Raw genomic sequence first — 17,895 nt, 5'->3', positions numbered from 1 at the left:
GGTTGCTATATTGGTTGCTAGGTTGTAACTGTGGAAGTGGTTGCTAGGCTGTTGCTAGGGTATTTGACATGGTTGCTAGGCTGTTGCTAGGGTACTTGAGGTGGTTGCTATGCTGGTTGCTAGGTAGGTGGCGGTTTAATATAGTTGGAATGGCTGAACAGTTAAATAGGTGGATAGTTTAAATGGTTGAATTGTTTAACAGTAAATTATTGTGGTGAGGACTTTTATTTTGAAACAGTTGTGGACAGAGAAAGCAGTGGAACAGGATCTGTAGTCTTAAGAGAATGAAATTATATGCTTAAAGCCTGAGAAACTGACAGTTGGTGCAGGTGGCCTGGCCACCTGGCCGAGGATTCTAATTGCTTAATGGCTCTATTTTGATATCATCAGCCCAATGTTGAGTCTATGGGGAAATTTTGGCTAGTTTTTAATTAAACTTTTTTAATTAAACGCAACGCAGTTTGAATGAAATTTCTACGTTAAACGCTAAAGCTGCATTAACTGTGTTAGAAGAAGAATAAGAAGAAGCCTAGGAAGAACAGTACAGTGCATTTTCATGCACTGTAACTAATTATAGTAGAAACTTATCCAAAATTTTCAATGCATTTATGGACTTTCATGACATTTTCCAGGCCTGGAAATGGGGTTTAATCCATTTCATGAACTGATAACATCCCTGCTATATTACTTATGTGACTGCTTTTAACTGGATATTAATTCTCTGTCCTTTAATATCTCAACATACATGTCCTATTTTGTGATATGTGACATGAACAACCTTCATGTGGATATGGCAAATATGGGTCAAAAAACAGTGACTGTTTAGACACTGACCTGTGCTTGCGCATCTGCAGGCTGACAGTGGACATATGTTGCTGGACAGTCTTCAGAGACTGCTTAGTGTACAGCTCCATCTTTTCCGAGCGTTTCTGGGCACACACACACACAAACATCCATGCTTCAGCTGGCACTCTATAATGAGTTTAACACCTCGTGGCTTTTATTAGCCAATGCAATAAGATCTAATCATATCATCAGAGTGATAAAAAAGGCCTTGCACTGGGGGATCACTTCAAAGCACATCATTAAGAGGGCTAAATGACAACGGGACCACTGAACTCATTTGTCTTTGTTGCACCAAAGTGTGACGACAGCTTTGACGAACCAGTCTTCAAGGGACACTCTTGGAGGAAACACAAAAAATTATGGGAAGATTACTTCACTGGACCTCGGGGCACATTCTACTACGTGTCCAGATTAAACAGACTTTACATCCCTGATTGACCCGTGTACTGTAGGCCATTGAAGCAGGGAGCTGCCTGCTAGAGGAAACGTGTCGGTGGGGAAGCAATTGTGGCAATTAACAACCTAGGGAGGGGCCTGGCGCATTGTCTAAAAATCGCTATTGTACACCTGGTCAGAAGTCTATGGTGAGTTGTTTATATGTTATTTTACAGTTTTTTTCAGTCGCTAACAAGCGTTTGTCCAACCAGTTGTCACATTTTCAAAACTCCAAATACAGTTAGCACAGCATCGGTGTTTTGTGGCCATACCATTCACACATTTCATGTCGTTTTCAAACGATATGCAGTCAGTGAACACCTTTCCACAATGCTTACATTTTCTTAACAGACAAGCTATACCTCCCAACAAAATTATGGATTGTTTTTGCAGTATTTACGAATGTTAACACACAACATCCCACAATAGCAAAAACAATATTCCAAATCTTAGATACAGTATAAAAACCTCAGCTTCTACAATGATATCAGTTCAAAAACAATATACTGTATCTCAGCTGATAATAAACAAACAATTGAATAATTGACACACAATTGATTTATGTTGGGTAAATTGGGCCAACCACAGCTGATTCCAGTCTGGCTTAGACTCTGTGGCAGGGGTTATTTTTTTCATTGACACGTATACAGTAAAAGGAGGACTTTGAGGAGTGATGTTTTTAGAAACAGAAACAGAAAAAGACAAGCACTGTAATGTCTGGATGAGGAAGAGTAAGAGCAAGGGGCCCAGGGAGAAGAGCAGGCCCAGTGAGAGATGCAGTGAGAGATGCAGGAGCAGTGAGAGGAGCAGGGCCAGGGAAAAGAGCAGGCCCAAGAAGAGGGCAAGGTAGAGGTGTAAAAATGCGTGGTGGTGGCATTCCAAAGGTTGCAAGAACTGTTGTCAGTGATGAAATTCGTGCCACTATCATTGACCATGTAATCAATGCAATGTTGATGAAAACATGTGGCCTAACCCTGAAGATCGCAGAGATTAGATACAGTAATTTTGTGCTTTTTTTTAGCCCCCCCCCCCCCCTTTTTATCTGGGCTTTTTGCTGTTGTTTTTTTTGTTCAGAATGCTCTTGTGTGTTTCATGGATATTTTGTTGTTCACTGTAAGCAATAGTGTAAAACTTTTTCTGTTCTATCTTACTCTAAACAGTATTTCTACTGTACCTCCTGTAGTAAACAGTAAAGGAAAAAATAAACTGATTTGCTTTTTACTGGAATGCTTTTGAATGTGAACATAACATGTGGACATACAGTTCCCAACCAAGACATTAGTGTAAAAATTGCATGCAAATACCTGCAAGTAAAACTGAAACATAAAAGTCTATGCTTTTTTTTGTAATGTCAACAATAGCCAGTATTTTGAAACCTGGTGTATTTTGATTGAATGCATGTACCTTGTGAAGTGAAATTCTTTGATAGAAGTCATTCTTTGACAGAATAATTTCATTTTGAGTCAGATTTCCAGTGTTTTGGTAAAGTTAGTGTGTGCAGAGAAATATGTGTTAGTAATATATTTAACAAAATGTGTTTTTGAGAAGAAAATTATCCATTTGGCCAATTGTGTTTTCTAGGCGTGAGTCTGTGTTAAGAGTTTAGAAAAAGTATCTGAAGTATGGGTAAGCGCTTGTTAGCAATTAAAAAAAACTGTAAGAGCGCATTGTCAACAGTCATATTGGCAGGTGCACGCAGCATCCTTCGATCATTCATGAACGCACACCAGCGCACGTCCATGCAAAACATTACAAATTGCAGGCCCGTCGCTAGAAGGCAAGCAATTGCTTGGGGCCCCGAGCTGGCCAGGGGCCCCAAGACAATGACTGGTTAAGAATAAAATGCAACGACAAACTGTGAGCGCCCCTTTGATAGTCAATGCAGTAAAGTGCAACGACAAGTGGGTGAACTTAAACTGTATGGCTATGCTGTGGTTCCTGTAGTCTTTGCGGGCGGTGGGGGGGGGGGGGGGGGGGGCCTCCATGTCCATTTTGCTTGGGGCCCCCAAATTCCTTGAAACGGCCCTGACAAATTGGACGATTACAATGGGAAACATAATTAGAATAAATATATTACATAATACTGTACATATCATAATGAGTAGTTATTCACCATCATTTGCAAATTGGTAATGACGGTTAAAAGTGATTAGGAGAGAGGTGAGAGACACGTATGGAGCACAGCTGAAGACGCACTGTCACGAGATATAAGCAACTCCTCTGCAGGAGAAAAGTTGTTTTATTCGGTCATTTGAGCAATATTAGGGTAAGTGTTGCTTTTTCCAGCCTATGTTTTCGATGGTAACCCATTGTCATATAACTGTCTTGTCGTTGACTGACACCTTGGTGAAGTTAGTTTCACTTTGCCAATGAGTTCAAATAATAGACAAGTGCAAATGCGTGAAGGCTATGCTAGGTTTTTAGTAAAGCATGGTTTAGGAATGACTATTCCATACGGTCTTGCAAGCAGCCTCCTTCAAATGCGCCGTTGAATGCCAAAACACCGATGCATTTATTTGACATATTGCGCTTTGCGCCGTTAAAGGGAATGACAGATGTCATTCTCATTGGTTTAAATGATGTTAAGCCCCAAACACACCCATATGACTGATTAAAAAACCTAGGAACACCTTGTTGCGCCATGTGCTCCACGTTTGATAACGAAACCCCTCCCAATGTGAACTGGACATCCTACTAAATTTGAATAAACTTTTGACGAGTGACGATGCGCTTTAGAATGTCATGATAGGGCCCGAAGCGTTTAATAGCCCACAATTAACCAAAGCATGACAGGTGGACAATGCTCTCTACAGTACACTGCACTGTGGCAATTAGTCGCTACTATCTCATTCAAGTATTCTTAGCTGTTTGAGTTACGGCATAATATCTGAGCTCAATGAAGAATTTATATTCAATTTATGTGTGTGTGTGTGAGTCTGTGTGTGTGTGAGTGTGTCTGTGTGTGTGTAAGTGTATGTGTGTGTGTGCATGTGTGTGTGCGCGCGCGTATGTTTGTCTGTGCGTGTGTGAGTGTGTGTGTGTTTGGGGATGACTCAGACCACCTGATCATCTATGTCTACCAGTAACTCTCAGTAAGTTTCTGAGACCTTATGACTCAAAGTGGGAGAGCGGTTCTATTTTCAGTATACCCAGCCGCACTCCGTCTGTCTGTCTGTCCAGTCAGTCTCCTCTCAGGAGGAAGTAGCCTACCTGGAACTTCCTGGTGAGCTCGGTGCTGAACTCGCGGCAGACGTAGCCCATCTCCTGCGAGCTGCTCATCTCCGTGTGTACGGCGTCCACATCCATGTTTCCCTGCAGGCTGGTCTTCCAGGTGCTACCGGTGCTGGATGTCATGTGGGAGGACATCTCCACCTCCATGTTCTCCACTGTCACCACACAGAGAAACAGATCAACAATCAGACATGCATGAAATATTGTATATAGGCATATAGGATAAACACACATAAGAGTGAAACACAACATAGAGGAAAACATCGAAATAGACATCATGTAAAAACAAAGACATATACATACACACAGATTAGTACCAAACACAACACAGACATGTTTCATGCTTTACTGCCAGTAGTGCCAGAACAGAAAAACAGACCAATGATCAGAAATGAGAATAAAATAAAGGCATGTACAGAAAATATGCATCTGAAAGCAGTGAACATGGACTACGAGCTGTATGGTGGTAATACTATGATCTAATACAAACATCAAGTTGTTATGATAGTACATAATAAAAAATCTTGAATAGGCTTCTGAATTGTAATTTTTGGCGATACGAAATTATGACCTGGATAGGATACCTGCCATAAATATCTTATTTATCATAAATATACTGAAACGATTCCCCGGCAGAGACCCAAAATATCAGGCAAAGTAATGGAATAAGAGATATGAGGGACCCTCTTTTACCTGACCAGATAGATAGATAGATCAGCCTGCCTCTGCCTTGCTTCTTCAGCACTGATCAAATCACATTATAATATTACTGCCATAATACATATTTCTTAAAACAGTGAATGCTATTATCACCTTCATTGATACATTGAACATGCACACCCATATGTTGCATGATATGAATTTCTTTGATATATTTTCATTGCTGCTTATAATCAATACACCTCTTAGGTGGAGGTCTGGGTTCCACTGAGCGCAGTTTAAAAGTGATCAAAAAAAATATTGACAAAAAAGCACATGCCAGCAGCTTGCAAGTTAACGTTATAAAATAAGGACATTTTGTACTGAGTACACATCACATTTGCATAATTATGTTGATCATGTTGGTAACTAGGCTAAACTTAAAAGATAATTGTCGTTCACTGACTCGTCAAACTCTGATGATAAAAGAGTCGTTTATCACAAAAGCGTTTGTTAGTAACATTTGTTTGACATAGCCTATACTTGGAAGATGTAATATGCTATCTATCACATTCGATAACGTCGTTCTTTGAAATCCTTATACATGTTGGTGTCTCCAGAGTGCTAAGCAAAGTTCAACGTTTGCCTCCCTTGGTCTGAATCGTGCCCTCATTGTCATTGGACCCAAATTCATTCTAGACTTCAAGCATCTGGTTTTTCAACAAGCTGAGGACTTTCCGCATGAACACAGTCATGCCTCTCCTTTCACTGAGAGCTGCAGCGTGCATGAGAGAGAAAAAACAAACGGTTGTTGCGCCCACTACGTCTGCAAGGAGCATGAGAGGGAGTGGAGGCAGAGCGCTGCAAACACACGTGGGACACTTTTTTATTTTTTTAAAGGTCGGGTATTGTGATACTTTTCTAGTATTGGCACACTGTGCAACACTACAGTTGACTCTTGGTTGGTGTTAAATCTGTGTATTACATAACGAGACAGCAGCTATGTTAGGACCCAACCTCTGCTGGTGCTTTCGCCCTGGGTAGTGTAGTAGGTCTTATTAGTCATTTTGACCGCTCTCCTCCTCTTCTTTCCTCGGACGTTCTCCTGCTGCTCCTCTTCATCTTCCTCTGAGCTGCTTTGCCTCTGCTCTGGCTGCTTCGGACATGCTGCTCAATTGCAAGAATGCAGCTTAGTAAACTGACCAGTCCACAGGGCTATACACTATTAAGCATGCTGAGAAAGGTGTCAGGTGGATGGGTGAAGTGATTCTTTATTAAGGATACTTTACAAAAAGTTCAAATTATTTCCTCTTCTCTTCTGTTTTTGGTATACATACATACTAATAAAATAAGCACCCTGTCTGTGAAGCAAGTCACTTCGGGTAAAAGTGTTTGCTAAATTATGAAATAAAAATAACTGAGTGAATTATTAAAATGGCCTGTTACACATAGAACCCAGTAGACAGGAATCTGTTCCTCTAGCAGCTCAAACATACAGTACCTTTCTCTTTGAACAGTTTTCTGGGCTTCATCTTGAGGGGCTTCTGCCTTGGTGCACTCTTTGCTTCTTCCTCCTCTACCTCCTCTTCCTCCCCCTGATCTTCATCATCCTCATCTTCCCTCTCACTGTCTAAATGACTGCTGTTGGACTGGGAGGAATGGCGAGTAGGATAGCTGGGGCCTGGGAACACCACCCACAAATGTCACAATGCAACGTTTTTAGGTGGTATGAAATGTGTACCTGCTGTTGCACAGGTAAACCTTGAAGTGAGTTAGGCCCAAAGTCCATAAGTACAAATAAATCTTGTGGGCATTTCATTCCATTCCCCTCTGGGTTCTTTATAAACAAAGTCAGAAATGTAGTACACTCTAACCTGACTGCAACACCTGTTCACTGTTTGCAGATCCCCTGTTGGAGGCAGGCGTCTTCTACAATGTTTACAACATGACAAAATGAAACATTATAATACAACATTAAACGTTGTCTAAATGTGAAAGACCACAGATATTGTTGTGGACTTAGGGAGTTAGGGGAAAGCAGCTGTAGACAATTAATACCTCGATTTCAGTACACAGTATGGCCACGTTGTTGACTGAGAGGTGTGAGGACTGACTCAGGGTCGCCATGGTGATGACAGATTCCTTGTCTGACTCGTCCAGCAAGCCCCCGTGCGTCTTGACAAAGTCTCGCAGCTGCTGGTCGAGGTCAGTGGACTTGAGCAGCGAGCCTACCGGAGACTTGTCCAGGGCCGTGGAGGTGAGGAGCGGCTGGGCTGGGGAGTGCAGGGAGTGGACCGGGCTCAGTGGAGGATGCTGGGAATGATACGGGAAGGAATATGGCACCAGAACCAAACCCAACTGTTATTCACAAAAAACCTGATCCAACCCAGCACTAGTTACTGTACATTCACATGTTCAGCAGTAAAGTGGCAAAGTTGACAATACTTATACATCACATAGAGGTCAAGTAAGCTATTGTTTTACCTGCTTCCAGTTACCTACCTACCAGAGTTTCCGCTTGAAAAAAATGGTGCCGGTCAAAGCGACCAGCACAGTTTTCCGGACATTTTGATGATATGCGGTCAAATATCCTATTATCGCTTCTTAATTAATCAAGTTGAGGAAAACTGGAGACAGGCTATGTACAGTAGCTTAAAGAATAACACAATCAGGCCGTATAAAATGCAACATGTTCATTAGCCTAACTTAAGCATGCTTAACTACTGTCATTTTAAAGATCTTGCCAGTCTCTATGCTGTTTTCATGGACAGCAAGAATCCGCTTCATTCGTTGTTTTAAATAGACATTGTTTGTTGCTGCTACCCACGTTATCTCCAGTGTTTCAACAGTTTCACTTGCGCAGATGGCACAGACACTGAATGAGCGCTACCCCCTAATGCTATGCCTCTTTATTTGAAAACACTAAATTAAGAAATATTTCCTATTCTGGAAAATGACTAGTTTCTTTTTCGTTCGGTCCACGGTTCAATGAAACCATTTGATTGTGCCGCAATTTATCCGCGGACCAGCAATCTCCTCGTCGATTAGGCCCTAACCCTGCAGATCATAGACAAAAAAAGCATGCTTTGGGAACAGAACACAGTTGCATGTTCAGTGTAGCCATGGGTCTGTCTACACAGAAAATGTGTCTGGTGCGGCCGCACCCCCCGCAACTCCACTTCCAACGTCACTGATTCCGACAGATACGCTCGACACTTCTGCTTTTTCTCTGGTGGTGGTGGAGCTGACGGGACATCTGAGGCTTCTAAAAAATCCTCTAAAAAATGCTTAAGGCTAGTCTGCCTGCAGCCTGGGCCTGGCCATATTTAACTGTTGATCGTTGTTAAAACAGACGTTTTAAGCGCGCGCTTCCTATTTGAAATGCAACATGCGTGTTGTTTAATAACTTTCAAACGATAGAGCCTGTTCCTTTAAAACATAGCCAAAGGATGTATTCTTGCTTTAGTATAGGCCTACATTTTAGGCTTATTCTCAAATTCAGATTGTGTTAGGGGGACGGGATTATTAGCCAATTTCAATCGGACAATTTGACTGGAGAGATTAAATTTTGTCTGACATTTCATTTTTTTTCCGGCCAATGTCCGGCAATTACCAGACAACAGAAACCCTGCTACCTACATATTACCTCACATAAAATGATTATAGCACTTATCATACCTCTCGGTTTGGACTGTTTTCTTACACAATATACAAGCCGCTGTGTTCACGTATATGTGAAACTTGTACTTCACGTCACATCACCCGACCCTTTAACACGCCTATAGGGACCCTTGGTACACCAGCACTGACCTCTGAGGCGCATGACCTGCGATAGCTGGCGATGGAGGGGGTCATGCCGATGGGCGTCGGTAGGGCAGGAGTGGGCAGGGAGGGGGTCTTCTGCTTTTCTTTGTCTTTGCCTCCCGTTGCGGGCTTGTAGAAGGACGAGGCCTGGATGCCCATCATGGGTTTGGGCATCTCCAAGGTGGGCGAAGGAGAGGGTCGGGCCACCGGGGAGAGGCAGAGAGGAAGGAGGGGGGTGGAGGGGGACAGGGCTAATGGAGGAGACATCCCTGCAGCTGTAAACCAAAACAAATGTGACAGAAAACCCTACGTTAAAAATCCACATATCATGTTACAGGAAAAAAGGGCTCTTCGGTTCTGATTCTAAAAAGTATAGGAACTTCACATATTACCAACCGTCACGTATGTACAACCTCTTACGTGTATGTGTCACTTAATATTCATTTCTATACAAACCAAGACGGCGGATTCCTAAAGAAACGCAAGCACCCACACCATAAGTTTATCTAAGTTAGCTACGTACCAAAATTTACATTTTACCGTGACTCAAAGAGCTGTAAACAGTGTTGTAAGACTGCATGTACAAATCCGCTTGGAGCTCCAGTGGAATTTTGAATTGCGACGAGAATTCTCAGGCTAACCGTTGATGTGCCATGAGAAAGGTTGGGAATAAGTACCCACCAGCCCAGCACTAAAATCTGAGCGCGGTAAACAAAATCAGATATTTCAGGCAGTAAAAGCCCCGGTAAGAACCAAACTAGATTTTGTTCAAATCTACACACCTATGGCTACTGAAAAATGTAAGGTTCATTTGGCAAATGTTATTTTGAAGTATTAAAAAACATTGTTGTTTTAAGAATTTTCGAACGAAATGGTTGGTAATTAGCACGTTTACGATACACATACTGCTCTAAAAATATGGTCTTATATAGCGAGTACTGATGAGTCAAGTTTAAACTTCTTATTAGACCTCTGCTCTGAACTGGAAAAGTTGTTTCACAAAGCAATTCATTAGACAGATCAGATTCTGTGTAAAACCTGGAACCCCTAAATCTGAAACATGAACACGTCTGGCGCGTCCATGCTGTCCTTACATCTCATCCTCTCTATCGGGCGAGGGCTGAAGTGGGAGGAGGCCACTCTGCTGGCCCAGGACTCTTGAGGAGGTTTCACTGGCTTCGGCTTCTCCAGTGGGGGAGAGACCCTCTTGGTCTTCTTCACATACGGATGCGGCCTCTCAGGCACCTCGGGAGGGTCACTGGTCCTGCGCTTCTTGGTCTACACAATACACAACTAACTTTGTGAGAGGCATATATAATGCCTGCTCCTATATAACGCCTGCTCTGAGTTCAAAAGAATACCAGCAACATCAGACAAGAAACTAGTGATACTTTTCTGATACTGACTTCATAGTCTGCAATCCACAACTAGTACTAAGCAGAATGCTCGAGGTAAAAAACTAAAATAACTAAACCCATATTCCTACAGACCCACAATTATCAAGACAAATACACAAAATTTAACTCCAAATAACACAGGATAGAAGTTTCTTCTCTCCTGTACTGTACAAGAAAATGGCATCAATCTCTAAGAGGCATCTGTTTGTGTATAAACCTCACCGGTAAGGCTGGAGGTTCCTCACACTCCGACTGGTCCGAGGGATCCCTGTAGGACACTTCCAAGGTCGCGGCCCTGCGGGGCCTTCTGCCACTCGCTCTGGCAGCCCCTGCGGTCGCTTTGGTAACCCCTTCTGTCGCCTTGGCAACTGCTGCAGTCTCTCTAGCAGCTGCCAAGGGCTTGGCAGCAGCCTTCTGCTCCACAGGCTTCTTCTGAGGCCTTTTCTGCAACATGTGTGATTTCACATGTGCAGTTCAGGTAACGGAGCAACCAGGAAATAATGTAGAAAAAGTACCACACACTCAATGCCATTTACGTTCTTCAGTTTAAGTTCATTCAAGTGATTAAAAGTCCATTTGGTGATTACAAGAACTCAACAGGATATACACCGAGTGTGCTGTGCTGATTTTCTGTTTGAGTTGCTGTTTTTTTGTGTTAATCTTGTTGTCAGTAGTACCAGCATCTGACAAAGACTGTGTGCATTTACATTTAGTCATTTAGCTTACACATTTATCCAAAACGACTGCAACAATTAAGGTACAATGCGACAAGGACATGTTAGTGCAGCAATAAGTACTACTCAGATAGAGTCAAATGTCAGTTCTAGAAGGGGGGTTAGTCTAGTCTAGTGGTTAGTGCTAGAATTAGCGTGTGGTTGTTGGTAGTGCTAGGAAAGGAGGTACTCTCCTGGGTCTTCAGGAGTTTGTTGAAGGTAGAGAGGGACGTGCCTGCTCTGGTAGGAACTGGTAGTGCGTTCCACCATTTGCCCACTCTCTTATTATGACCGCCGCGCAGCGAAGCGGCGGTCATATAGGTTTAGTCAGATTTTTTTTCTTTTTTCTTCTTTTTCGCATGCCCAAATTTCCGTCAATGATTCCCGGGACACTGAAAGACCGGGGTACACGAAACTTGGTGGGCATGTAACCCCACATGGATAGCATGGAACCATCGTTTTTTGTTTTGATCTGTAGCCCCCCCGCTGGACTGGACCCCCCGAAAGGAGGGTAGGGCAGACACAGTTTTCTGTGAATATCTCGAAAACCGTAGGGTTTAGGAGGACCATTTTTTTTTTGTATGTTGATCTCAAGGGGCCATGTCAACCCATTCCATAACCACTCATTTCATGTATAGCGCCACCTAGTTAAACACAAAAAAGTAAAAATGAGGTGTTGTAATTGAAGGTATCTGTGACCTAACATAGTCAAAACTGCACGAAATTGGAAGTGTAGGATCATTATGACACCCTCTGTATGCACGCCAAGTTTTGTGGAATTCCGTTCATGGGGGGCCACACAATAAATTAATTTATGTTACTATACACCAACTGGCCTGTAGGTGGCCGGAGACAGTTTTCTGTGAATATCTCGAGAACCGTAGGGCCTAGGAGGTCCACCTTTTTTACGTATGTTGGTCTTAAGGGGGCATGTCGACCCATCCCATTACCACTTATTTCATGTATAGCGCCACCTAGTTAAAAATTAAAAAGCAAAAAATTAGGTGTTTTCATCACAATATCTCTGGCTGACAAGGTCAAAACTGCACGAAATTAAAAGTGTAGGATCATTATGACACCCTCCGAATGCATGCCAAGTTTTGTGTACTTCCGTTCATGGGGGGCCTTACAATAAAATAATTTATGTGTACATTTAGTGACGTACACCAACAAGGATTCCCGGGACACTGAAAGACGGAGTACACACTTGGTGGGCATGTACCCCCACATGGATAGCATGGAACCGTCATTCTTCGTTTTGATCTGTAGCCCCCCCCCCCCCCCCCCGCTGGACTGGACCCCCCGAAAGGAGGGTAGGGCAGACACAGTTCTCTGTGAATATCTTGAGAACTGTAGGGCCTAGGATGACCAATTTTTTCCGTATGTTTGCCTCCAGGGGTCATGTTAACCCATTCCATGTGCACACATGTGCATAAACAGATACACACGCACACACATACATTTACAGTAATCATACGTATGACACATACTCACACAGTAGACATATGTACGCATGCATGCACATGCACAAACACACATACGCAGGCAAACAAACAAGCACGCACATACACACACACACACACACCCACACACATAAACATAAATTTGTACACGCACACATGCACACAATTCAAGAATTTTTCCCGTCATCTACTCCCTGAATTTTTGGTCATTGATACCCGGGACACCGAACCACCGGGATACATGAAATTTGGTGGGTATGTAGCCCCACTAGACTTTTACGGAAAAATTTCATTTCGTCCCCGGGGACCACCACTACAGTTTCGTAGAATTTCATCCATGGGGGGGTCTAAAAAAATTAGGTTATGTGTACATTTAGTGACTGTACACTCATTGGCCTGTAAATGGCGGTGCACACATATACACATGCACACACACAGGCACCCACATACTATCGGTATTAGAACGGCCGATACATAATTACAAATTCAGTAGGATTAAAAGAAAGCCAAAATAAATATTCATCATCATCATCATGGCTGCATTTTCAGTATTGGCGAGAAGTAGTCGTTTGTCCACTAGATGGCGCATCGTTGCAGTGAGACGTAATTTTGTTGGAAGTTAAAAGTGGGTTGGAAAAAACAATGGACGCTTCCTACAAGGACTGTAATTTACCGCAGCGAACATCTAATAAGGATAGGACGATGTTCACATGAAGTGTAATTCCCATTTCTTCTTGAAGCCGAAATAAATCTGAGGATGTTTATCGGACATGCTTGGTTTTTACTGCAGGTACGTTAATCTTGTAATATCAATAAGGACCTAGGTAATGTTACCGTTAGCGTTGGTTGAGTGATGGAGGCATTTGATTGATTGCATTTGTAGAAAACTATAAATGCGGTTATACCAAGCAAATGTATAGCAGCACTGTTTGTATCTTTCGACTGTCATTTATTGCACGTGCTACAAAATCATTCTGTGCAATGGAAGATTTACCAACGTTACACCGGTCTGATACAGTTTTGCCTATACATGCGTGAGACTGAGACGCCTGTTTATTTTGTTTTAAGTGCGTGCAGGGTGTGAGAGGGGAATCGATGTGCTTTGATTACAGCTTGGTAGTTGTAGTCTGTGAAATTAAAAAGCACGTGTGTGTGAAGTATCCAAACAATGACACCTTCATTTCATTATGGCTGCTTTAGCAAAACACCTTAAGCTACTGTGTAGTGGGTCCCATTTAGAAGTGGCTACTTCATTCGCGCTTTCCTTGACTCATGGAGCTGCGTGAATGTTATTACAACTTTTCGCCACGATATGACCATTTAAGTCCGCTTGATACTGTAAGGCGTAAGCCATTGGTTTCCAAAGGAGATTTTATTTGTGTCGCCAGCATAGCCTATTGACAATTTATGTTGTAAATAGGCCTACCTTATAATCCTACCTGTAGCTTAGGGAAGCTAACAGCTTTCTATTAGGATCTAGTTTGTTAGTTACCGTTTTGTTATAACTCCCTGATGCATTTTTGCATTTAGAATAGCCAGAGCGTGTATATCTCAATCGGAAAATTAAACAATATCGGGTGCCTATGGACTAGGCTGGGTGAACCCAGCCTGATCTGCCCGCTATTTATTTTTTGATTTCTTAAAAGATTGAGCTTGGTCTGATGAAAGCCAGACTAGCCATAGACCTCAGTTAAACAATGCAAGGGAACATGAATCAGCCTATATTTGCACGAACAATAACGGACAAAAGCTCTTCAACTTTGGCCCGTTAAAATGTGTATGAACAGTCTAGCGACGCATTTCATCAAGGCCCATTTGGACATGTCAGTTATTTGCACCACTGGTTAGATGTAAAACAGCATTTCGTTTCAGACTACTGTTACTTAATTTGTGCATTAACAATAACGTTTCAGACTACTGTTACTTAATTTGTGCATTGACAATAAAGTATTACATGAGCTAAAGATGACACAAATCTTATGTAGAAGAAGAAACATTCACAAAAAATCCATCCATCCAAAAATGACCTTTGTTTTTGATAGCTGTTGAAAACGGCATGGAACTGACAGAGATGTTTTTGTTTATAAATACATAAAAAATAAATAAATAAATAACATTATGCTGATACCTTTTGCTTTTCCCAAATACAATGTAGCCTACAGGTGTAAGTGACCTTTCATCAATCCAGTTGCAATGGATGAACTGTGATGAACTGCCCTACTTGTGATTGTTTAGAGATTTTAAAGGTTTTATAACAATGCTACATCTTCTTTGGCTATTCTACAATCTATTCACCTTTTCAGCACCAGTAGGCTACTTTCTGTGCAGCCGCACACACACACTCAGGCATGCCAAACAAGCATACACAAAAGTTTCAAGAGTGGGGGATGGAGTAAAATATGGAGACAAATTGAAGTGTGATTTATTTTCGCGGAACGGATGTACAGGACTGAGCGGCGGTCATATTTTGTACCGCTATGCGGTACATCTAGTTGAAGGTAGAAATCACACCACATCAAATCACCACCACAGGACTGAGCGGCGGTCATATTTTGTACCGCTATGCGGTACATCTAGTTGAAGGTAGAAATCACACCACATCAAATCACCACCACAGGACTGAGCGGCGGTCATATTTTGTACCGCTATGCGGTACATCTAGTTGAAGGTAGAAATCACACCACATCAAATCACCACCACAGGACTGAGCGGCGGTCATATTTTGTACCGCTATGCGGTACATCTAGTTGAAGGTAGAAATCACACCACATCAAATCACCACCACAGGACTGAGCGGCGGTCATATTTTGTACCGCTATGCGGTACATCTAGTTGAAGGTAGAAATCACACCACATCAAATCACCACCACAGGACTGAGCGGCGGTCATATTTTGTACCGCTATGCGGTACATCTAGTTGAAGGTAGAAATCACACCACATCAAATCACCACCACAGGACTGAGCGGCGGTCATATTTTGTACCGCTATGCGGTACATCTAGTTGAAGGTAGAAATCACACCACATCAAATCACCACCACAGGACTGAGCGGCGGTCATATTTTGTACCGCTATGCGGTACATCTAGTTGAAGGTAGAAATCACACCACATCAAATCACCACCACAGGACTGAGCGGCGGTCATATTTTGTACCGCTATGCGGTACATCTAGTTGAAGGTAGAAATCACACCACATCAAATCACCACCACAGGACTGAGCGGCGGTCATATTTTGTACCGCTATGCGGTACATCTAGTTGAAGGTAGAAATCACACCACATCAAATCACCACCACAGGACTGAGCGGCGGTCATATTTTGTACCGCTATGCGGTACATCTAGTTGAAGGTAGAAATCACACCACATCAAATCACCACCACAGGACTGAGCGGCGGTCATATTTTGTACCGCTATGCGGTACATCTAGTTGAAGGTAGAAATCACACCACATCAAATCACCACCACAGGACTGAGCGGCGGTCATATTTTGTACCGCTATGCGGTACATCTAGTTGAAGGTAGAAATCACACCACATCAAATCACCACCACAGGACTGAGCGGCGGTCATATTTTGTACCGCTATGCGGTACATCTAGTTGAAGGTAGAAATCACACCACATCAAATCACCACCACAGGACTGAGCGGCGGTCATATTTTGTACCGCTATGCGGTACATCTAGTTGAAGGTAGAAATCACACCACATCAAATCACCACCACAGGACTGAGCGGCGGTCATATTTTGTACCGCTATGCGGTACATCTAGTTGAAGGTAGAAATCACACCACATCAAATCACCACCACAGGACTGAGCGGCGGTCATATTTTGTACCGCTATGCGGTACATCTAGTTGAAGGTAGAAATCACACCACATCAAATCACCACCACAGGACTGAGCGGCGGTCATATTTTGTACCGCTATGCGGTACATCTAGTTGAAGGTAGAAATCACACCACATCAAATCACCACCACAGGACTGAGCGGCGGTCATATTTTGTACCGCTATGCGGTACATCTAGTTGAAGGTAGAAATCACACCACATCAAATCACCACCACAGGACTGAGCGGCGGTCATATTTTGTACCGCTATGCGGTACATCTAGTTGAAGGTAGAAATCACACCACATCAAATCACCACCACAGGACTGAGCGGCGGTCATATTTTGTACCGCTATGCGGTACATCTAGTTGAAGGTAGAAATCACACCACATCAAATCACCACCACAGGACTGAGCGGCGGTCATATTTTGTACCGCTATGCGGTACATCTAGTTGAAGGTAGAAATCACACCACATCAAACTGTGTATTTTTTACCACACAGGCATCTCAGATAAGCTACATACATAAGTTGTGTATCGTGCCACAATCCTCCTTAAAAATATATTGCGTCACTATGAGATCATGCGTAATGCTTTAACAGCATTTAAATTAGTCTGATATTTGCAAACCCAGACATGTTAATGAAGTATCTATCACTGGTTTAATCAGGTGCATTCTGGTACATTGTGTAACTTCATCTGCATGGTGGTTTGTCTGCTTCTCGAGCAGAGCAGATGGTGTGCTGCACACAGATGGCTGGATTATGTTGTTTATTTGATACAGAGGAGAAACAAACAGGTCCATTACAGAGATATCTAATTAACTCACCCTCTTTGGCTTGGCTTGCTCCTTTGCGGGTTTGGGAGACGGAGCAGGCTCGTCTGGGGACATATCTACAAGGGAAAGTGAAATGTTTTACTGAGCACAAGTAATCATTTGGAGTCGAAAGAAGTTACCAGTCAGGTCTCAGTTCTGCAAAAGCTTTTACTACTTTATATGGTCGCAAAAATCCAAAATACAATACAAAATAAAATTGAATACAAAATCCAAAACCAAAAACATAGACTATGTAACTGGATTATTAAGGCCAAAAAGATTAATGTTAATGAAGACGAAGGAGTGAAGGCAGCCAAGAGGAGGGCAGGAAGGTAATTGCAAAGCAAAAGATTCACTGAAAGAAAATGCCATGTGGTACACCAAAATGTATCTAAAATGCAGAGAATACAATGCAATCAGGCATTTTGGGCGATGTGGAGTCACAAGCTGGCAGCAGATTAAATGCTCACGAGAGAGAAAAAGTTGCAGTTTTAGACTTGACTGAAGCAAGCCAGGCGATAGGCCTGTAGGCCCGACGGTAATTGTAAAGCATTTTACAAAAGATTCACTGAACAAAAAAGCTGATACATGAAAATTTAGCTAAAAATGTGGAGAATGCAATGCAATCAAGCATTTTGGGCGATCGATTATAACGTTCCTCAAATGGAGAACACATCCATGTTCTCTCGCGTTATATTATAGGCTGTCATGCTTCTGTGTTGCTGT

General features: G+C 42.5%; 1 protein-coding gene across 7 annotated transcripts in view; it reads right to left on the bottom strand.

The window, feature by feature from the left end:
* Positions 1 to 17,895, bottom strand: part of sycp2 (synaptonemal complex protein 2) — a 52,827-nt gene that overhangs the window by 4,516 nt on the left and 30,416 nt on the right. For all 7 annotated transcript variants that reach the window (XM_042097218.1, XM_042097216.1, XM_042097217.1 and 4 more), the window contains exons 32-41: positions 17,182 to 17,246; positions 10,575 to 10,796; positions 10,050 to 10,233; positions 8,962 to 9,230; positions 7,210 to 7,464; positions 7,026 to 7,080; positions 6,653 to 6,832; positions 6,169 to 6,318; positions 4,492 to 4,667; positions 835 to 929 (exon numbers count right to left, since the gene is read on the bottom strand). In XM_042097218.1, the coding sequence (XP_041953152.1) occupies positions 835 to 929; positions 4,492 to 4,667; positions 6,169 to 6,318; positions 6,653 to 6,832; positions 7,026 to 7,080; positions 7,210 to 7,464; positions 8,962 to 9,230; positions 10,050 to 10,233; positions 10,575 to 10,796; positions 17,182 to 17,246 (1,651 nt within the window). The remainder of the gene's footprint in view (positions 1 to 834; positions 930 to 4,491; positions 4,668 to 6,168; positions 6,319 to 6,652; positions 6,833 to 7,025; positions 7,081 to 7,209; positions 7,465 to 8,961; positions 9,231 to 10,049; positions 10,234 to 10,574; positions 10,797 to 17,181; positions 17,247 to 17,895) is intronic.

This window comes from Alosa sapidissima, chromosome 7 (assembly GCF_018492685.1).
Source record: "Alosa sapidissima isolate fAloSap1 chromosome 7, fAloSap1.pri, whole genome shotgun sequence".
NCBI lineage: Eukaryota > Metazoa > Chordata > Actinopteri > Clupeiformes > Clupeidae > Alosa > Alosa sapidissima.
This window is presented reverse-complemented; position numbering and strand designations above follow the sequence as displayed.